A 22,857-nucleotide genomic window follows, 5' to 3' on the forward strand; every position below is an offset into this window, starting at 1 on the left:
GTCACTCAGGTTTGAGGTTTAAAGAAAGTACACAAAGCTTTCCTATGCCTTTAGTTTTGAGATGCACACTGCAGGTTTATGCCTCTCTTACCAGTCTGGGGAGAAGCCGCAATTGCAGTCTATAGCCACAGAGCGGCGTCTCCGCACTATAATGAATGTTCCTGTTGTACTATGGCAGCGTTAAAGGGAAATGGGTTTATAATACTTACTATAGGTAAACCCTGATTTTAACCACTAAATTGTGACATCATGAAAGTTATTTAAATTACATCTGTATGCTTCCCTAAGTAATCAGTTCTTAATCTATATTTCAACCATTTATTTTCCTGTAAAGCTACAAGGTGATGCAATACTAGACTAAGTATTAGATCAAAGCATAGCCACACAAATAATAATGAGAACCAGCTACATTAACATGATGAAATGTATTCATTACTAGTATAATATGGTTAACAATGTTTAACCCAACAGCTGACTCAGCTGACAGATAGATGCTGAAGCAAAGTGCAATGCTGTACATTACTACTGACAATGTTGTGATATAATGTGTTTGTGATGTAATATTGTTTGTGCAGCCAGGATGCTGTGATGCAATGTTCCTATAGGGGTCCTGCATCACAGCAGAGACACTCAGATATCAATGACTTCAGAACACATCGACTTATGTCCTGATATTGATATTATTGCTCAATTTATACAATGTCAAATTCTGCTTTTCCCATCTAGACAACCAGCTGTCTATTTTGGAATGTGAGACCTCAACTGGACAAACCGGTGAAAACTGGGCAATTCAGTCATCTGCCTACTACTATAATATTCCCATCTTTGTACAACTTTCAGCATTTAAAGCAAAGGTAATTTTAAACTTATGCAGTTACATAATTTTAGCTGTAATTCCTCATCTTCCCCCTTGTGTACACATATCTCTTATAATCCCTATATGTGTCTGTCCCTCGAGTCTTTTTCCAGAGGTGTTTGGTAAAGTGTCAATTCTAGCACTTAACACTTCATAAATTCACCGTTTGTTTTTGCTAAAACCTTCCATTCCCAAAGGATCTTAGCAGATACTTTACTCCTGATTATTTAACTATATCATCACCCCCATATGTTTTATGTAAATTTGATGCCATTATTTCAGATAGAAAAAACTGTCTAGAAATGAGCGTGAGAAAACCGGGAACTACCTCTCTATTGAAAAAGGGAAATTGTTCCATGACGTGTCGTTTCCTGACTGTGTCTGTGGTCAATGACTGAGGGTTTCTGGCATTTCTTTGCCAATTACTTTCCAATACCGTTTCTGACCAGAAAATGCACCAATTGCTATTCTCAATTCAAATTATTCATTTTTCAATTCAAATTGAATTCCTGCTCCATAACTATTTGTTGAAAGTCAACTCTACTTCCATCCATAAAAGTTAAACTCTAATTCCAACCCATAAAACCTAACAAGTTGTGCAATTAAATATACAGACTTGCATTCATGTCATGTACACATCTTACTATGTTGTTGTGTTCTTAATTTTAATATACATATTTATATTTTCTTATCTTAACCATACCATAATGTAAAGTAGAAATATTATATAATTGTATTACAATGTACATATGTATATCATGGGATACCTAAATATTATGAAAACCTCAGGGCTGGTTCACCTTGAATATTTTGAATATGTTATTATTAGACCAGACTTCACCAGGATTACCATAAAGTTTAAAATGCAAAAAATGTAGTTAAGATTTTAAATATAAGTATCATGCATTAGTACATTGCGATAAATATATAGTATTAAATATAAAAATAATTTTAATTCAACTTAGAATACAAATGGGTGAAATGGTTGATTTATTCAAGCAATTCAGTGCAACTGATTTGTTCAAATTTAATTGGAATTGAAAGGATTGGAAATGGAAATGATCAATTTCATTAATTTCAAAATATTGTCACCAATACCAGTTCCTATTGGAAGTGACCTAAACTCTCTTTCTGATATTAACAGAAACTTTCAACATTGAATGGAATGATAATAGTTTTACTATTAGTTCATGAAAACACATACATACAAAGTCAGATTAATCTATGTTTACTGTATTTGAAGTCTAATACATTCAAATATAATGCACCAAAAATGTATAAATTCAGGAACATCACGCTGTCAGTTGACAGAAGTATAGACTTTATTAAATGAATTGTAAATAATTATTACAACAAATATTTTCAGTTTAATTCAGGTTAAGTTTCTTTGACAGCTGTTCATCACTCACAGAACATGAGCTAAAAAGGAAAACATACTTTCGTCATTAAATGTCACACAAAGCATTAGAAACGTTTGTAAAAATACATATTGTCTGGTTTTGAAAGTGAATAGATACATTTTGTATTATTGATTACAATTTGATCGTAGTCAGTTGTTGAATTCAACAAAACAACAACTCTGTGGGCCAGATTAGCGCTCTTAAAGATATTCTCATGATTACACATTGGAATGTTAGACAGTTTAATGACTCTTTTCAATCTTGGGAAGCACAACATTGTTTCTCTTTTGCTTGTCAGGGATATAATTTAAACATGTATTTATTCCTGATGCATTGGATCCAGTCCATGAGTGTAACTAGTATGGAGTTTGTTTTGGAAATCTCTCTCTCAATGTTTCTTCATTTACACTCTTGCTAAATGCACCATTTCCTTCTGCTTCCTCAGAGACAATACGACACTCATTTGTGATGTCAGAATGTGCAGCTCCATTTTTCACTTCACTGAGGGATATATAAGGGCAGGAAGATCTCCAGATCAATACCTAGCTAGTCACAGTCCATCCAGAGACACTAACTGTGAGGAAACATCCATCTCAAGATGCCAGAACAGACAGAGCTGGTCCACAGATTCAGAGGAATCCCTTTCTCCACCAGAGCCTCCACAGAGCTGCTACAGTCCCTGGATGACTTTGAGGCCAGAGAAGATGATGTGCTGCTAGTGTCTTATCCCAAATCCGGTAAGAACATTACAATTTACAATGACTCTTTAAAGATTATTTTATCTTTTAAATCACAACAAATAATTATGTAAACTCTTGTCATTTTAATGATGAGTCCTGACGAATGGAAAAGCACCACATGAACTACATGAGACATTAGATTTAGCCACAGTACTGGAGCACTAGACCTGTTTCTGATTGATTGCTGACACTCTGTTCTCTTCATAGGGACACACTGGCTGGCCGAGATCCTGAGGAATCTGTACAACTGCCACACTGAGAACAACACGACCAGCCAGGTGACTCTGACATCGTCTCTGGAGTTCGGAGATCTCTCCAAATTCCAGGAGCTCAGAAACCTCCCCAGCAAGAGGCTCATCCCAACACACCTCAACTGTGACATGGTCCCCGTGCAGTTCAAAACAAAGAAATGCAAGGTAGGTTGGCCAGTCCTGCTGTATTCTCCCACATGTCCTAAGGGCAGCTGATGAAGCGTTTTGTGAGAAGAAGTGAAATGAAGTGAAGTGAAATGAAAATGTAAATATCTGTGCTTTCTTTTTGTCTTCACAGATGATTTATGTGATCAGAAACCCCAAGGACACGGCAGTCTCTATGTTCCATTACTATCAACAGAATCCCCACCTGCCCAAGATTGACAAATGGTCAACCTTTCTGGATATGTTCCTGAAGGGTGAAGGTAAATGTTTGGACACATCTTTAATATAGACAAACTTTGTTATGAAAAAGGAAACTAGACCCTGTTATACTGGTGCTCTCTAATGACACACAGTGTCTTCTGAAACACAGCACGTCCATTAACCCCCGTTCTGCTGTTCTCTTCATTCACCTGAATGCGGACAATTTGTTTTTAGAGGAAGAGGGGTGTTTTACACAGGAAAACAAGAAGCTAATGATAAGAAAGTAGTCCTGTTGAACATGTTTTTCATGACCTGTAGAACTATCAATGTGAAAGTATTGCTTATATATCCTCTATTTAATACTTACCTATATAATATTTACAATTAGTTTGTCTTTCTTTACATTGCAGTGGTTTATGGTTCCTGGATTGATCACGTCCTCAGCTGGGAGAAGAAGGAAAATGATGAAAACACACTCTTCTTGTATTATGAGTCCATGAAGAAGGTGAGTTTGAAATTAGATTTCTTCTTTCACAGTTGTGGATGAAGCTGGAATAAGCAGTGAATATCATTCAACAGATGTCTTTCAGTTGAACCAGGAATGAAAGAGCACAAACTAAACTGTGAAATTTGTGTTTCCAGGATCTCCCCACATATGTCAAGGAGATCAGTTCATTTCTGAACATCAGTGTCACGGAAGATCAAATCAAGGACATCTCAAAGAAATCATCATTCAGTGAAATGAAGGAAAAAGCAGAGAAGGAGAAAGTGAATTCAAACCACACAGTGTGCGCACTGACAGCTGACAGGAAGCTCATCTTTAGGAAAGGTAAGGATCTCTAATCAATCCTCTGACACAGCAGGGCTGAAATAGGAAATTATCAGGATGAATGAAGTGCCTTAATGGTAATAACATTGTTATTTAGATTTGATTACTTCCCTAAGAAAAATCCAACTGAAACTAGGAAGTTTAGATTGAACTTGGAATTCATTTATTTAATATACTTCTATCGCTCCATACTTTTATTACTGACTAATTTGTTTGATGAATAACAGACATGTGACTTTGAAAATGTCAGGTTGTTGTCTAGATAATCCACAGTGTTTTAATGGATGTCTGATTCCTAATTGGATCCAATCTCTGTCTCTGTGCAGGTGCCGTTGGTGACTGGAAGAACCATTTCACCTCCAAGCAGAACGCCCAGTTTGACGTGCTGTTTAAAGAGAGGATCAACTCTAGTGTATTAGCAAGCTGTGTTCAATATGAGTGTCAGTGAGGGAGACGGACAGATCCACTCACTTTGCTGTTCTTTCATTATTTATTATTGTCAAGCACATTTTCATTTTCTGATCGATTGTCAAAACTGACTTTTTATCGTACAAAATTGATGTGTTAATTAAGTTCATCTTATTTATTCAACGTAAATCTTGATATCCCTTCAAACACTTTATATGAACTATACATTAATCTGTTACAATGAATGTTTTTTTCTCAGATTGGTGACTGTATTGTTAATGTGTTTTTGTATTGTGAATTATACATACTGTACATATTTAATGGCTGTGCATTTTTAATATTTATTGAAATGTAGATAGATTTGTACTGAAGGTTTCTATGTTTTTTGTATTTTATTCATCTGAATTATTAGTTTGAACAAAATAATATATTTTTCATAATTCAGCTTCTTCTCTTGTGTTCATTTATTATCTGAAGCTTACACTATTCACACAATGCTGTTGTGTGAAATATACGCCACAATACATCTCATCCTATCTTGTTCTACAAATGAATTCTATATATAGGTTTGTCCCAAATTACTCATAACTGTCATTTCTTCACCCCACACGTCACCAATTCACCACCAGAGGTTGTCATGTCCCACATTCTAGCTCTAGTCTCTAACACTTCATTCCTCAATTACAGAGCTCCACCAAAATGCATCTCTGTCATTGGCAAAGCACCGGAAACTGCGTCCAGGTTGCCTGTATAATGTTGATTAATGTGTGATTTTTCACTGGATGTGTCCCATAGTGATATGTGGTAGTGAAGCAAAGATATGTTTGAGTCAAAATCTGCTTAATTTAATGGATTTCAGAGATTTTGAGCTACGTTTTTCGACAGACCAAATCATTGTTTTTGTTGAGTATTTAAATAATGATGTATAATACAATAATAATATTGAATGATGTTCAGCTCCTTTATGAAACAGCTGTGAGACAAAAATGAAAAACAAAGAGTTGGATAAAACTTTTTTACCTATGAATATCACAACATTTTCATGGCCAAAACACTGCATTTACATTGACAATTTAGTGTTTTCCTTATTTTGTCAAAACAAGCACACATACATAAATATGAAAATTAACTTTACACAATGTGTACAATGGTATGGAAATCAGTATGCACATATCTTAGCACACTTACAGTGCATCCGGTAGGTATTCACAGCACTTCACTTTTTCCACATTTTGTTATGTTACAGCCTTATTCCAAAATGGATTAAATTCATTATTTTCCTAAGAATTCTACAAACATACCCCATTATACCCCATAATGACAACGTGAAAGAAGTTTGTTTGAATTCCTTGCAAATGTATTCACAGACTTTGCTCAATGCTTTGTTGAAGAACCTTTGGCATCAATTACAGCCTCAAGTCTTTTTGAGTATGATGCTACAAGCTTGGCACACCTACTTTTGGGCCGTTTGAAGGACCTCTCAAGCTCCATCAGGTTGGATGGGGAGCGTCGGTCACAGACATTTTCAGATCTCTCCAGAGATGTTCAATCGGGTTCAAGTCTGGGCTCTGGCTGGGCCACTCAAGGACATTCACAGAGTTGTCCTGTAGCCACTACTTTATTATCTTGGCTGTGTGCTTAGGATCGTTGTCCTGTTGGAAGATGAACCTTCGCCCCAGGCTGAGGTCCAGAGCGCTCTGGAGCAGGTTTTTATCAAGGAGGTCTCTGTACATTGCTGCATTCATCTTTCTCTCGATCCTGACTAGTCTCCCAGTTCCTGCCGCTGAAAAACAGCTCTATGAAGAGTCCTGGTGGTTCCAAACTTCTTCCATTTACGGATGATGGAGGCCACTGTGCTCATTGGGACCTTCAATGCTGCAGACATTTTTCTGTACCCTTCCGCAGATCTGTGCCTCGATACAATCCTGTCTCGGAGGTCTACAGACAATTCCTTGGACTTCATGGCTTGGTTTGTGCTCTGACATGCACTGTTAACTGTGGGACCTTATATAGACAGCTGTGTGCCTTTCCATATCATGTCCAATCAACTGATTTTACCACAGGTGGACTCCAATCAAGTTGTAGAAACATCTCAAGGATGATCAGTGGAAACAGGATGCACCTGAGCTCAATTTTGAGTGTCATGGCAAAGGCTGTGAATACTTATGTACATGTGCTTTTTTGTTTTTTATTTTTAATAAATTTGCAAAGATTTCAAACAAACTTCTTTCAAGTTGTCATTATGGGGTATTGTTTGTAGAATTTTGAGGAAAATAATGAATGTAATCCATTTTGGAATAAGGCTGTAACATCACATAATGTGGAAAAAGTGAAGCGCTGTGAATACTTTCCGGATGAACTGTAGCAGTACAATTATAAAACATACAAAATAACCAGGCCTACAGAAGCATAAGACTGAAATAGAACTTCTTTTGCAAAGTGAAAGAGCTTTGAAATGTCGCTGTCTGTACTACAACTGCATCCATCAATGCTGAAAATGCACTTTTCTACACTACAGTACCCTATGTAATTGATTCAGAGACCTGATCAAGATTGAATTCCAAAGGGAAGTTAAAAGAGAGGTATTATCAGGTGCAAATCTGCTAATAAAATACATTATTATTATAATATATGAATATATGGATTATAGAAAATCATGTGTTTCAACAATCAACATGATTCACAATTACTAATTTTATTACGAAACCCAGATTTTCAGACAGATTATATTCAGTATAGCCTACCGCAGATAGAGTTTGAGGAGTTTACAACTGAAACACCTTATATATTTAATTCAAATATTTAGTAACATATAAGAATGGATATGCGGGAGAAATTCACATACGCAGAGAAATATACTTTTTAATTTGAAAAAGCCACACAAAAAGTGACTCTGGTGGTTCTAGTATTAACAGCGAAATGCATTACTAATAGGTCATTTCATATTCAGCTATTTCATAGTTCTTTTATTGAAGAACCAAAAAGTGCAAAAACAGTTTCTGAACAAAAATTTGTGATATACAAAACTGATCTGACAGTTTAGCTTAGTTTCTGATGTGATGGTTTGTAACCCTGTCTGGTGTCATAACGAACCCCTTATTCCTTCAGCAGTTTCATCAGTAGTTTCATTGATTGGATCAAGATTGCCCGGCAACCGTGGTTTTATAGTACAACATCTGGCCACCAGATGTCACTGTGGTGCGATGTTTAGAAAGCTTGAATCTCTTTCCGAATCAATCGTTTCAATTGTTTCCATCGCTCAAAAGCCCCATTTATGCCATCGTTAGCAAAAGGTCACACCCTTGTCTTGAGTCTGATTCTCACCTTTGTTCCTCTCACACCTGCTCACCTCCAGCTCCTACACACCCAACAGGCTAGGTGTTCTGGCTTCCTGTGTTCATGCAGGAGCCCGGCCTGTCAGGGCAGTCCTGCAGCTCAGGTGCTCAAGAGCTTATTCATCACCAGCGACTCTGGGTGAGGCAGTGCGCGTCTAGGCGGCCATTTTTATTTTCTATTAATCAAATTAATATATTTAAATAAACTCCATTCAATCCACATGGTTTTTTTTATGGGAATTGTATGTATCTCAATTATTTATTTCAATAAAAAATGTTAACCTTTGACAAAGGTTAAATAAGAATTACCCATCCAGCTGTACATTTTCAATAAAACGTGCATTCTGCTTGTTGGACTCTGTAGCGTTGTCGTAAAATATTATTATTCTGTAGACAAATGTTGTGATTTGAGGTGGCGGGCCTGGCTTCAGAAAAAACAACATAACACTTTGATAACGGATGTGATGAACGGGAGTCATCCCCCGACTGGTAATAATGCGCACATATTGCGCCATGTTCTTATTCATGAAACATGTCAACTGTTTGTTATTGCTAGCAAATTCACAATCCTCCTTTTCATTTTGGTACTGAAGAGCATAGACAAATGCTCATTTCCAGCATTGTTTACCCACTGTTTTCTTTGTCCCTTCCTATTTCACTAATGCGATCTACACCAGTGATCAATGTGTCTTCCCTTACGTCTCATTGCTGTGGGTGGTGATCCAACTTGATGAACTTGGGAACTGGCGGTCACTCAGGTTTGAGGATTAAAGAAAGTACACAAAGCTTTCCTATGCCTTTAGTTTTGAGATGCACACTGCAGGTTTATGCCTCTCTTACCAGTCTGGGGAGAAGCCGCAATTGCAGTCTATAGCCACAGAGCGGCGTCTCCGCACTATAATGAATGTTCCTGTTGTACTATGGCAGCGTTAAAGGGAAATGGGTTTATAATACTTACTATAGGTAAACCCTGATTTTAACCACTAAATTGTGACATCATGAAAGTTATTTAAATTACATCTGTATGCTTCCCTAAGTAATCAGTTCTTAATCTATATTTCAACCATTTATTTTCCTGTAAAGCTACAAGGTGATGCAATACTAGACTAAGTATTAGATCAAAGCATAGCCACACAAATAATAATGAGAACCAGCTACATTAACATGATGAAATGTATTCATTACTAGTATAATATGGTTAACAATGTTTAACCCAACAGCTGACTCAGCTGACAGATAGATGCTGAAGCAAAGTGCAATGCTGTACATTACTACTGACAATGTTGTGATATACACTCACCTAAAGAATTATTAGGAACACCTGTTCAATTTCTCATGAATGCAATTATCTAACCAACCAATCACATGGCAGTTGCTTCAATGCATTTAGGGGTGTGGTCCTGGTCAAGACAATCTCCTGAACTCCAAACTGAATGTCTGAATGGGAAAGAAAGGTGATTTAAGCAATTTTGAGCGTGGCATGGTTGTTGGTGCCAGACGGGCCGGTCTGAGTATTTCACAATCTGCTCAGTTACTGGGATTTTCACGCACAACCATTTCTAGGGTTTACAAAGAATGGTGTGAAAAGGGAAAAACATCCAGTATGTGGCAGTCCTGTGGGCGAAAATGCCTTGTTGATGCTAGAGGTCAGAGGAGAATGGGCCGACTGATTCAAGCTGATAGAAGAGCAACTTTGACTGAAATAACCACTCGTTACAACCGAGGTATGCAGCAAAGCATTTGTGAAGCCACAACACATACAACCTTGAGGCGGATGGGCTACAACAGCAGAAGACCCCACCGGGTACCACTCATCTCCACTACAAATAGGAAAAAGAGGCTACAATTTGCACAAGCTCACCAAAATTGGACAGTTGAAGACTGGAAAAATGTTGCCTGGTCTGATGAGTCTCGATTTGTGTTGAGACATTCAGATGGTAGAGTCAGAATTTGGCGTAAACAGAATGAGAACATGGATCCATCATGCCTTGTTACCACTGTGCAGGCTGGTGGTGGTGGTGTAATGGTGTGGGGGATGTTTTCTTGGCACACTTTAGGCCCCTTAGTGCCAATTGGGCATCGTTTAAATGCCACGGCCTACCTGAGCATTGTTTCTGACCATGTCCATCGCTTTATGACCACCATGTACCCATCCTCTGATGGCTACTTCCAGCAGGATAATGCACCATGTCACAAAGGTCGAATCATTTCAAATTGGTTTCTTGAACATGACAATGAGTTCACTGTACTAAACTGGCCAACCCAATAGAGCATCTTTGGGATGTGGTGGAATGGGAGATTCGTGCCCTGGATGTGCATCCCACAAATCTCCATCAACTGCAAGATGCTATCCTATCAATATGGGCCAACATTTCTCAAGAATGCTTTCAGCACCTTGTTGAATCAATGCCACGTAGAATTAAGGCAGTTCTGAAGGCGAAAGGGGGTCAAACACAGTATTAGTATGGTGTTCCTAATAATCCTTTAGGTGAGTGTAATGTGTTTGTGATGTAATATTGTTTGTGCAGCCAGGATGCTGTGATGCAATGTTCCTATAGGGGTCCTGCATCACAGCAGAGACACTCAGATATCAATGACTTCAGAACACATCGACTTATGTCCTGATATTGATATTATTGCTCAATTTATACAATGTCAAATTCTGCTTTTCCCATCTAGACAACCAGCTGTCTATTTTGGAATGTGAGACCTCAACTGGACAAACCGGTGAAAACTGGGCAATTCAGTCATCTGCCTACTACTATAATATTCCCATCTTTGTACAACTTTCAGCATTTAAAGCAAAGGTAATTTTAAACTTATGCAGTTACATAATTTTAGCTGTAATTCCTCATCTTCCCCCTTGTGTACACATATCTCTTATAATCCCTATATGTGTCTGTCCCTCGAGTCTTTTTCCAGAGGTGTTTGGTAAAGTGTCAATTCTAGCACTTAACACTTCATAAATTCACCGTTTGTTTTTGCTAAAACCTTCCATTCCCAAAGGATCTTAGCAGATACTTTACTCCTGATTATTTAACTATATCATCACCCCCATATGTTTTATGTAAATTTGATGCCATTATTTCAGATAGAAAAAACTGTCTAGAAATGAGCGTGAGAAAACCGGGAACTACCTCTCTATTGAAAAAGGGAAATTGTTCCATGACGTGTCGTTTCCTGACTGTGTCTGTGGTCAATGACTGAGGGTTTCTGGCATTTCTTTGCCAATTACTTTCCAATACCGTTTCTGACCAGAAAATGCACCAATTGCTATTCTCAATTCAAATTATTCATTTTTCAATTAAAATTGAATTCCTGCTCCATAACTATTTGTTGAAAGTCAACTCTACTTCCATCCATAAAAGTTAAACTCTAATTCCAACCCATAAAACCTAACAAGTTGTGCAATTAAATATACAGACTTGCATTCATGTCATGTACACATCTTACTATGTTGTTGTGTTCTTAATTTTAATATACATATTTATATTTTCTTATCTTAACCATACCATAATGTAAAGTAGAAATATTATATAATTGTATTACAATGTACATATGTATATCATGGGATACCTAAATATTATGAAAACCTCAGGGCTGGTTCACCTTGAATATTTTGAATATGTTATTATTAGACCAGACTTCACCAGGATTACCATAAAGTTTAAAATGCAAAAAATGTAGTTAAGATTTTAAATATAAGTATCATGCATTAGTACATTGCGATAAATATATAGTATTAAATATAAAAATAATTTTAAATCAACTTAGAATACAAATGGGTGAAATGGTTGATTTATTCAAGCAATTCAGTGCAACTGATTTGTTCAAATTTAATTGGAATTGAAAGGATTGGAAATGGAAATGATCAATTTCATTAATTTCAAAATATTGTCACCAATACCAGTTCCTATTGGAAGTGACCTAAACTCTCTTTCTGATATTAACAGAAACTTTCAACATTGAATGGAATGATAATAGTTTTACTATTAGTTCATGAAAACACATACATACAAAGTCAGATTAATCTATGTTTACTGTATTTGAAGTCTAATACATTCAAATATAATGCACCAAAAATGTATAAATTCAGGAACATCACGCTGTCAGTTGACAGAAGTATAGACTTTATTAAATGAATTGTAAATAATTATTACAACAAATATTTTCAGTTTAATTCAGGTTAAGTTTCTTTGACAGCTGTTCATCACTCACAGAACATGAGCTAAAAAGGAAAACATACTTTCGTCATTAAATGTCACACAAAGCATTAGAAACGTTTGTAAAAATACATATTGTCTGGTTTTGAAAGTGAATAGATACATTTTGTATTATTGATTACAATTTGATCGTAGTCAGTTGTTGAATTCAACAAAACAACAACTCTGTCGGCCAGATTAGCGCTCTTAAAGATATTCTCATGATTACACATTGGAATGTTAGACAGTTTAATGACTCTTTTCAATCTTGGGAAGCACAACATTGTTTCTCTTTTGTTTGTCAGGGATATAATTTAAACATGTATTTATTCCTGATGCATTGGATCCAGTCCATGAGTGTAACTAGTATGGAGTTTGTTTTGGAAATCTCTCTCTCAATGTTTCTTCATTTACACTCTTGCTAAATGCACCATTTCCTTCTGCTTCCTCAGAGACAATACGACACTCATTTGTGATGTCAGAATGTGCAGCTCCATTTTTCACTTCACTGAGGGATATATAAGGGCAGGAAGATCTCCAGATCAATACCTAGCTAGTCACAGTCCATCCAGAGACACTAACTGTGAGGAAAACATCCATCTCAAGATGCCAGAACAGACAGAGCTGGTCCACAGATTCAGAGGAATCCCTTTCTCCACCAGAGCCTCCACAGAGCTGCTACAGTCCCTGGATGACTTTGAGGCCAGAGAAGATGATGTGCTGCTAGTGTCTTATCCCAAATCCGGTAAGAACATTACAATTTACAATGACTCTTTAAAGATTATTTTATCTTTTAAATCACAACAAATAATTATGTAAACTCTTGTCATTTTAATGATGAGTCCTGACGAATGGAAAAGCACCACATGAACTACATGAGACATTAGATTTAGCCACAGTACTGGAGCACTAGACCTGTTTCTGATTGATTGCTGACGCTCTGTTCTCTTCATAGGGACACACTGGCTGGCCGAGATCCTGAGGAATCTGTACAACTGCCACACTGAGAACAACACGACCAGCCAGGTGACTCTGACATCGTCTCTGGAGTTCGGAGATCTCTCCAAATTCCAGGAGCTCAGAAACCTCCCCAGCAAGAGGCTCATCCCAACACACCTCAACTGTGACATGGTCCCCGTGCAGTTCAAAACAAAGAAATGCAAGGTAGGTTGGCCAGTCCTGCTGTATTCTCCCACATGTCCTAAGGGCAGCTGATGAAGCGTTTTGTGAGAAGAAGTGAAATGAAGTGAAGTGAAATGAAAATGTAAATATCTGTGCTTTCTTTTTGTCTTCACAGATGATTTATGTGATCAGAAACCCCAAGGACACGGCAGTCTCTATGTTCCATTACTATCAACAGAATCCCCACCTGCCCAAGATTGACAAATGGTCAACCTTTCTGGAGATGTTCCTGAAGGGTGAAGGTAAATGTTTGGACACATCTTTAATATAGACAAACTTTGTTATGAAAAAGGAAACTAGACCCTGTTATACTGGTGCTCTCTAATGACACACAGTGTCTTCTGAAACACAGCACGTCCATTAACCCCCGTTCTGCTGTTCTCTTCATTCACCTGAATGCGGACAATTTGTTTTTAGAGGAAGAGGGGTGTTTTACACAGGAAACAAGAAGCTAATGATAAGAAAGTAGTCCAGTTGAACATGTTTTTCATGACCTGTAGAACTATCAATGTGAAAGTATTGCTTATATATCCTCTATTTAATACTTACCTATATAATATTTACAATTAGTTTGTCTTTCTTTACATTGCAGTGGTTTATGGTTCCTGGATTGATCACGTCCTCAGCTGGGAGAAGAAGGAAAATGATGAAAACACACTCTTCTTGTATTATGAGTCCATGAAGAAGGTGAGTTTGAAATGAGATTTCTTCTTTCACAGTTGTGGATGAAGCTGGAATAAGCAGTGAATATCATTCAACAGATGTCTTTCAGTTGAACCAGGAATGAAAGAGCACAAACTAAACTGTGAAATTTGTGTTTCCAGGATCTCCCCACATATGTCAAGGAGATCAGTTCATTTCTGAACATCAGTGTCACGGAAGATCAAATCAAGGACATCTCAAAGAAATCATCATTCAGTGAAATGAAGGAAAAAGCAGAGAAGGAGAAAGTGAATTCAAACCACACAGTGTGCGCACTGACAGCTGACAGGAAGCTCATCTTTAGGAAAGGTAAGGATCTCTAATCAATCCTCTGACACAGCACGGCTGACATAGTAAATAATCAGGATGAATGAAGTGCCTTATTGGTAATAACATTGTTATTTAGAATTCATGACTTCCCTAAAAAATCCAACTGAAACTAGGAAGTTTAGATTGAACTTGGAATTCATTTATTTAATATACTTCTATCTCTCCATACTTTTATTACTGACTTATTTGTTTGATGAATAACAGACATGTGACTTTGAAAATGTCAGGTTGTTGTCTAGATAATCCACAGTGTTTTAATGGACATCTGATTCCTAATTGGATCCAATCTCTGTCTCTGTGCAGGTGCCGTTGGTGACTGGAAGAACCATTTCACCTCCAAGCAGAACGCCCAGTTTGACGTGCTGTTTAAAGAGAAGATCAACTCTAGTGTATTAGCAAGCCGTGTTCAATATGAGTGTCAGTGAGGGAGACGGACAGATCCACTCACTTTGCTGTTCTTTCATTATTTATTATTATCAAGCACATTTTCATTTTCTGATCGATTGTCAAAACTGACTTTTATCGTACAAAATTGATGTGTTAATTAAGTTCATCTTATTTATTCAACGTAAATCTTGATATCCCTTCAAACACTTTATATGAACTATACATTAATCTGTTACAATGAATGTTTTTTTCTCAGATTGGTGACTGTATTGTTAATGTGTTTTTGTATTGTGAATTATACATACTGTACATATTTAATGGCTGTGCATTTTTAATATTTATTGAAATGTAGATAGATTTGTACTGAAGGTTTCTATGTTTTTTGTATTTTATTCATCTGAATTATTAGTTTGAACAAAATAATATATTTTTCATAATTCAGCTTCTTCTCTTGTGTTCATTTATTATCTGAAGCTTACACTATTCACACAATGCTGTTGTGTGAAATATACGCCACAATACATCTCATCCTATCTTGTTCTACAAATGAATTCTATATATAGGTTTGTCCCAAATTACTCATAACTGTCATTTCTTCACCCCACACGTCACCAATTCACCACCAGAGGTTGTCATGTCCCACATTCTAGCTCTAGTCTCTAACATTTCATTCCTCCACTCCATGTGCAATTCGTTCTCTCTCATTCGTCCAGCAGTGCCAGCCAGTGGCGTATTTAGGAAGGGGACACAGTTTTGAAAGAAATAAGTCCAGACGGAGATCCCTGCTAGGAATTCGACCCACGCACCTCCAAGCGCCTTAGTACTGCATTACCCACTAGACCATTTGGGCTCATATTTTAATGCAGAAGGCTTAATGTGCTGAGGGTTATGCCACCTGTAATGTACTTATATATCATACCAGTCACGACAGCAACAGGGAAGCAATCATTAAGTGTTCTAAAACTACTCTAGACACATTTGCGCACCACTGGGACTGAAGAAAGACTTTATGGGCTACCAGTGCACCTGTGTAAGGATTTCAAACTAATTGATGTTGATATTATTGATGAATTCGGACGTCACAACAGGAGACTTGCATTCACCTACAATCTCCTACATCAGTGGCAGAAACGGCTTATTTCCACTGAAGACGCATATTTGTAGCAGGTGCACTAATCGAATGTTGTACATGCTCACCCATTTCAATTACAGAGCTCCACCAAAATGCATCTCTGTCATTGGCAAAGCACCGGAAACTGCGTCCAGGTTGCCTGTATAATGTTGATTAATGTGTGATTTTTCACTGGATGTGTCCCATAGTGATATGTGGTAGTGAAGCAAAGATATGTTTGAGTCAAAATCTGCTTAATTTAATGGATTTCAGAGATTTTGAGCTACGTTTTTCGACAGACCAAATCATTGTTTTTGTTGAGTATTTAAATAATGATGTATAATACAATAATAATATTGAATGATGTTCAGCTCCTTTATGAAACAGCTGTGAGACAAAAATGAAAAACAAAGAGTTGGATAAAACTTTTTTACCTATGAATATCACAACATTTTCATGGCCAAAACACTGCATTTACATTGACAATTTAGTGTTTTCCTTATTTTGTCAAAACAAGCACACATACATAAATATGAAAATTAACTTTACACAATGTGTACAATGGTATGGAAATCAGTATGCACATATCTTAGCAGACTTACAGTGCATCCGGTAGGTATTCACAGCACTTCACTTTTTCCACATTTTGTTATGTTACAGCCTTATTCCAAAATGGATTAAATTCATTATTTTCCTCAGAATTCTACAAACAATACCCCATAATGACAACGTGAAAGAAGTTTGTTTGAATTCTTTGCAAATGTATTCACAGTCTTTGCTCAATGCTTTGTTGAAGAACCTTTGGCACCAATCACAGCCTCAAGTCTTTTTGAGTATGATGCTACAAGCTTGGCACACCTACTTTTGGGCCGTTTGAAGGACCTCTCAAGCTCCATCAGGTTGGATGGGGAGCGTCGGTCACAGACATTTTCAGATCTCTCCAGAGATGTTCAATCGGGTTCAAGTCTGGGCTCTGGCTGGGCCACTCAAGGACATTCACAGAGTTGTCCTGTAGCCACTCCTTTATTATCTTGGCTGTGTGCTTAGGGTCGTTGTCCTGTTGGAAGATGAACCTTCGCCCCAGGCTGAGGTCCAGAGCGCTCTGGAGCAGGTTTTCATCAAGGATGTCTCTGTACATTGCTGCATTCATCTTTCCCTCGATCCTGACTAGTCTCCCAGTTCCTGCCGCTGAAAAACAGCTCTAGGAAGAGTCCTGGTGGTTCCAAACTTCTTCCATTTACGGATGATGGAGGCCACTGTGCTCATTGGGACCTTCAATGATGCAGACATTTTTCTGTACCCTTCCGCAGATCTGTGCCTCGATACAATCCTGTCTCGGAGGTCTACAGACAATTCCTTGGACTTCATGGCTTTGTTTGTGCTCTGACATGCACTGTTAACTGTGGGACCTTATATAGACAGCTGTGTGCCTTTCCATATCATGTCCAATCAACTGATTTTACCACAGGTGGACTCCAATCAAGTTGTAGAAACATCTCAAGGATGATCAGTGGAAACAGGATGCACCTGAGCTCAATTTTGAGTGTCATGGCAAAGGCTGTGAATACTTATGTACATGTGCTTTTTTTGTTTTTTATTTTTAATAAATTTGCAAAGATTTCAAACAAACTTCTTTCAAGTTGTCATTATGGGGTATTGTTTGTAGAATTTTGAGGAAAATAATGAATGTAATCCATTTTGGAATAAGGCTGTAACATCACAAAATGTGGAAAAAGTGAAGCGCTGTGAATACTTTCCGGATGAACTGTAGCAGTACAATTATAAAACATACAAAATAACCAGGCCTACAGAAGCATAAGACTGAAATAGAACTTCTTTTGCAAAGTGAAAGAGCTTTGAAATGTCGCTGTCTGTATTACAACTGCATCCATCAATGCTGAAAATGCACTTTTCTACACTACAGTACCCTATGTAATTGATTCAGAGACCTGATCAAGATTGAATTCCAAAGGGAAGTTAAAAGAGAGGTATTATCAGGTGCAAATCTGCTAATAAAATACATTATTATTATAATATATGAATATATGGATTATAGAAAATCATGTGTTTCAACAATCAACATGATTCACAATTACTAATTTTATTACAAAACCCAGATTTTCAGACAGATTATATTCAGTATAGCCTACCGCAGATAGAGTTTGAGGAGTTTACAACTGAAACACCTTATATATTTAATTCAAATATTTAGTAACATATAAGAATGGATATGCGGGAGAAATTCACATACGCAGAGAAATATACTTTTTAATTTGAAAAAGCCACACAAAAAGTGACTCTGGTGGTTCTAGTATTAACAGCGAAATGCATTACTAATAGGTCATTTCATATTCAGCTATTTCATAGTTCTTTTATTGAAGAACCAAAAAGTGCAAAAACAGTTTCTGAACAAAAATTTGTGATATACAAAACTGATCTGACAGTTTAGCTTAGTTTCTGATGTGATGGTTTGTAACCCTGTCTGGTGTCATAACGAACCCCTTATTCCTTCAGCAGTTTCATCAGTAGTTTCATTGATTGGATCAAGATTGCCCGGCAACCGTGGTTTTATAGTACAACATCTGGCCACCCGATGTCACTGTGGTGCGATGTTTAGAAAGCTTGAATCTCTTTCCGAATCAATCGTTTCAATTGTTTCCATCGCTCAAAAGCCCCATTTATGCCATCGTTAGCAAAAGGTCACACCCTTGTCTTGAGTCTGATTCTCACCTTTGTTCCTCTCACACCTGCTCACCTCCAGCTCCTACACACCCAACAGGCTAGGTGTTCTGGCTTCCTGTGTTCATGCAGGAGCCCGGCCTGTCAGGGCAGTCCTGCAGCTCAGGTGCTCAAGAGCTTATTCATCACCAGCGACTCTGGGTGAGGCAGTGCGCGTCTAGGCGGCCATTTTTATTTTCTATTAATCAAATTAATATATTTAAATAAACTCCATTCAATCCACATGGTTTTTTTTATGGGAATTGTATGTATCTCAATTATTTATTTCAATAAAAAATGTTAACCTTTGACAAAAGTTAAATAAGAATTACCCATCCAGCTGTACATTTTCAATAAAACGTGCATTCTGCTTGTTGGACTCTGTAGCGTTGTCGTAAAATATTATTATTCTGTAGACAAATGTTGTGATTTGAGGTGGCGGGCCTGGCTTCAGAAAAAACAACATAACACTTTGATAACGGATGTGATGAACGGGAGTCATCCCCCGACTGGTAATAATGCGCACATATTGCGCCATGTTCTTATTCATGAAACATGTCAACTGTTTGTTATTGCTAGCAAATTCACAATCCTCCTTTTCATTTTGGTACTGAAGAGCATAGACAAATGCTCATTTCCAGCATTGTTTACCCACTGTTTTCTTTGTCCCTTCCTATTTCACTAATGCGATCTACACCAGTGATCAATGTGTCTTCCCTTACGTCTCATTGCTGTGGGTGGTGATCCAACTTGATGAACTTGGGAACTGGCGGTCACTCAGGTTTGAGGATTAAAGAAAGTACACAAAGCTTTCCTATGCCTTTAGTTTTGAGATGCACACTGCAGGTTTATGCCTCTCTTACCAGTCTGGGGAGAAGCCGCAATTGCAGTCTATAGCCACAGAGCGGCGTCTCCGCACTATAATGAATGTTCCTGTTGTACTATGGCAGCGTTAAAGGGAAATGGGTTTATAATAATTACTATAGGTAAACCCTGATTTTAACCACTAAATTGTGACATCATGAAAGTTATTTAAATTACATCTGTATTTATATATTTAAATGTAATCTGTAGCTGTAGGAAAGTGTAGATTACTGTTCATTAATAGTTCACTCTGTATCCTATACTTTTGCTTTGATCCATCAAGGGAAGGGTGGGTATGTAAGGACCAAGGTTAAGATCAGACGGGAGGCATTTAGTAATGGAGACTCTCATATGAGTTATGATGAACTGTTTACGCCAATGGTTCTTTTTCAAATAGTAGAGCAGCTACCTTTTTTGCTTGAAATTAGTATTTGTTTTCATTTTTATTTATTTGTATTATTATTGTTTTGTTTGTACCTGATGCCTGGCTGGCTATACTCCAATAAACAGTTCCTGGTTCATGGATTCACTACCATCCTTGTCTTTTTGAATGGTGACTCTACCAACATGGCTGATCAACCACATTAAGTGAAGACATGATTGACATAATTGACTAAGGGACGTGTCTCATGTTCAGTTGGAAGGTGATTCTTCACAATGGACAATGGCATTTTTCTGTCAATGCTTCCCTAAGTAATCAGTTCTTAATCTATATTTCAACCATTTATTTTCCTGTAAAGCTACAAGGTGATGCAATACTAGACTAAGTATTAGATCAAAGCATAGCCACACAAATAATAATGAGAACCAGCTACATTAACATGATGAAATGTATTCATTACTAGTATAATATGGTTAACAATGTTTAACCCAACAGCTGACTCAGCTGACAGATAGATGCTGAAGCAAAGTGCAATGCTGTACATTACTACTGACAATGTTGTGATATAATGTGTTTGTGATGTAATATTGTTTGTGCAGCCAGGATGCTGTGATGCAATGTTCCTATAGGGGTCCTGCATCACAGCAGAGACACTCAGATATCAATGACTTCAGAACACATCGACTTATGTCCTGATATTGATATTATTGCTCAATTTATACAATGTCAGATTCTGCTTTTCCCATCTAGACAACCAGCTGTCTATTTTGGAATGTGAGACCTCAACTGGACAAACCGGTGAAAACTGGGCAATTCAGTCATCTGCCTACTACTATAATATTCCCATCTTTGTACAACTTTCAGCATTTAAAGCAAAGGTAATTTTAAACTTATGCAGTTACATAATTTTAGCTGTAATTCCTCATCTTCCCCCTTGTGTACACATATCTCTTATAATCCCTATATGTGTCTGTCCCTCGAGTCTTTTTCCAGAGGTGTTTGGTAAAGTGTCAATTCTAGCACTTAACACTTCATAAATTCACCGTTTGTTTTTGCTAAAACCTTCCATTCCCAAAGGATCTTAGCAGATATTTTACTCCTGATTATTTAACTATATCATCACCCCCATATGTTTTATGTAAATTTGATGCCATTATTTCAGATAGAAAAAACTGTCTAGAAATGAGCGTGAGAAAACCGGGAACTACCTCTCTATTGAAAAAGGGAAATTGTTCCATGACGTGTCGTTTCCTGACTGTGTCTGTGGTCAATGACTGAGGGTTTCTGGCATTTCTTTGCCAATTACTTTCCAATACCGTTTCTGACCAGAAAATGCACCAATTGCTATTCTCAATTCAAATTATTCATTTTTCAATTAAAATTGAATTCCTGCTCCATAACTATTTGTTGAAAGTCAACTCTACTTCCATCCATAAAAGTTAAACTCTAATTCCAACCCATAAAACCTAACAAGTTGTGCAATTAAATATACAGACTTGCATTCATGTCATGTACACATCTTACTATGTTGTTGTGTTCTTAATTTTAATATACATATTTATATTTTCTTATCTTAACCATACCATAATGTAAAGTAGAAATATTATATAATTGTATTACAATGTACATATGTATATCATGGGATACCTAAATATTATGAAAACCTCAGGGCTGGTTCACCTTGAATATTTTGAATATGTTATTATTAGACCAGACTTCACCAGGATTACCATAAAGTTTAAAATGCAAAAAATGTAGTTAAGATTTTAAATATAAGTATCATGCATTAGTACATTGCGATAAATATATAGTATTAAATATAAAAATAATTTTAATTCAACTTAGAATACAAATGGGTGAAATGGTTGATTTATTCAAGCAATTCAGTGCAACTGATTTGTTCAAATTTAATTGGAATTGAAAGGATTGGAAATGGAAATGATCAATTTCATTAATTTCAAAATATTGTCACCAATACCAGTTCCTATTGGAAGTGACCTAAACTCTCTTTCTGATATTAACAGAAACTTTAAACATTGAATGGAATGATAATAGTTTTACTATTAGTTCATGAAAACACATACATACAAAGTCAGATTAATCTATGTTTACTGTATTTGAAGTCTAATACATTCAAATATAATGCACCAAAAATGTATAAATTCAGGAACATCACGCTGTCAGTTGACAGAAGTATAGACTTTATTAAATGAATTGTAAATAATTATTACAACAAATATTTTCAGTTTAATTCAGGTTAAGTTTCTTTGACAGCTGTTCATCACTCACAGAACATGAGCTAAAAAGGAAAACATACTTTCGTCATTAAATGTCACACAAAGCATTAGAAACGTTTCTAAAAATACATATTGTCTGGTTTTGAAAGTGAATAGATACATTTTGTGTAATTGATTACAATTTGATCAAAGTCAGTAGTTGAATTCAACAAAACAACAACTCTGTGGGCCAGATTAGCGCTCTTAAAGATATTCTCATGATTACACATTGGAATGTTAGACAGTTTAATGACTCTTTTCAATCTTGGGAAGCACAACATTGTTTCTCTTTTGTTTGTCAGGGATATAATTTAAACATGTATTTATTCCTGATGCATTGGATCCAGTCCATGAGTGTAACTAGTATGGAGTTTGTTTTGGAAATCTCTCTCTCAATGTTTCTTCATTTACACTCTTGCTAAATGCACCATTTCCTTCTGCTTCCTCAGAGACAATACGACACTCATTTGTGACGTCAGAATGCGCAGCTCCATTTTTCACTTCACTGAGGGATATAT

The 22,857-nt window shown here is 36.8% G+C and overlaps 2 protein-coding genes across 2 annotated transcripts; both read left to right on the forward strand.

Annotated features, from left to right (window-relative positions):
* The first annotated feature begins 2,769 nt into the window (after nucleotides 1-2,769).
* LOC136771949 (sulfotransferase 6B1-like) lies at nucleotides 2,770-5,282 on the forward strand. Its single transcript, XM_066724536.1, has 6 exons — nucleotides 2,770-2,993; nucleotides 3,204-3,412; nucleotides 3,546-3,672; nucleotides 4,024-4,118; nucleotides 4,256-4,442; nucleotides 4,769-5,282. Exons 1-6 carry the CDS (start codon nucleotides 2,855-2,857, stop codon nucleotides 4,888-4,890), a joined length of 879 nt encoding a protein of 292 aa, XP_066580633.1. The 5' UTR covers nucleotides 2,770-2,854; the 3' UTR covers nucleotides 4,891-5,282.
* Nucleotides 5,283-12,952: 7,670 nt separating this feature from the next.
* On the forward strand, nucleotides 12,953-15,087 carry LOC136771945 (sulfotransferase 6B1-like). The gene is made up of 6 exons (XM_066724531.1): nucleotides 12,953-13,132; nucleotides 13,343-13,551; nucleotides 13,685-13,811; nucleotides 14,162-14,256; nucleotides 14,394-14,580; nucleotides 14,905-15,087. Exons 1-6 carry the CDS (start codon nucleotides 12,994-12,996, stop codon nucleotides 15,024-15,026), a joined length of 879 nt encoding a protein of 292 aa, XP_066580628.1. The 5' UTR covers nucleotides 12,953-12,993; the 3' UTR covers nucleotides 15,027-15,087.
* The last annotated feature ends 7,770 nt before the right edge of the window (nucleotides 15,088-22,857 follow it).

This window comes from Amia ocellicauda, chromosome 15 (assembly GCF_036373705.1).
Source record: "Amia ocellicauda isolate fAmiCal2 chromosome 15, fAmiCal2.hap1, whole genome shotgun sequence".
In the NCBI taxonomy this organism is placed as follows: Eukaryota; Metazoa; Chordata; class Actinopteri; order Amiiformes; family Amiidae; genus Amia; species Amia ocellicauda.

Bases quoted from the DNA above. Each gene is read 5' to 3' on its own strand.
- LOC136771949 (XM_066724536.1), top strand. From the start codon at position 2,855: ATGCCAGAACAGACAGAGCTGGTCCACAGATTCAGAGGAATCCCTTTC. The intron at 2,994-3,203 runs GTAAGAACATTA...TTCTCTTCATAG, and splicing joins AGTGTCTTATCCCAAATCCG to GGACACACTGGCTGGCCGAG. The intron at 4,119-4,255 runs GTGAGTTTGAAA...TTGTGTTTCCAG, and splicing joins ATTATGAGTCCATGAAGAAG to GATCTCCCCACATATGTCAA.
- LOC136771945 (XM_066724531.1), top strand. From the start codon at position 12,994: ATGCCAGAACAGACAGAGCTGGTCCACAGATTCAGAGGAATCCCTTTC. The intron at 13,133-13,342 runs GTAAGAACATTA...TTCTCTTCATAG, and splicing joins AGTGTCTTATCCCAAATCCG to GGACACACTGGCTGGCCGAG. The intron at 13,812-14,161 runs GTAAATGTTTGG...TTTACATTGCAG, and splicing joins GATGTTCCTGAAGGGTGAAG to TGGTTTATGGTTCCTGGATT.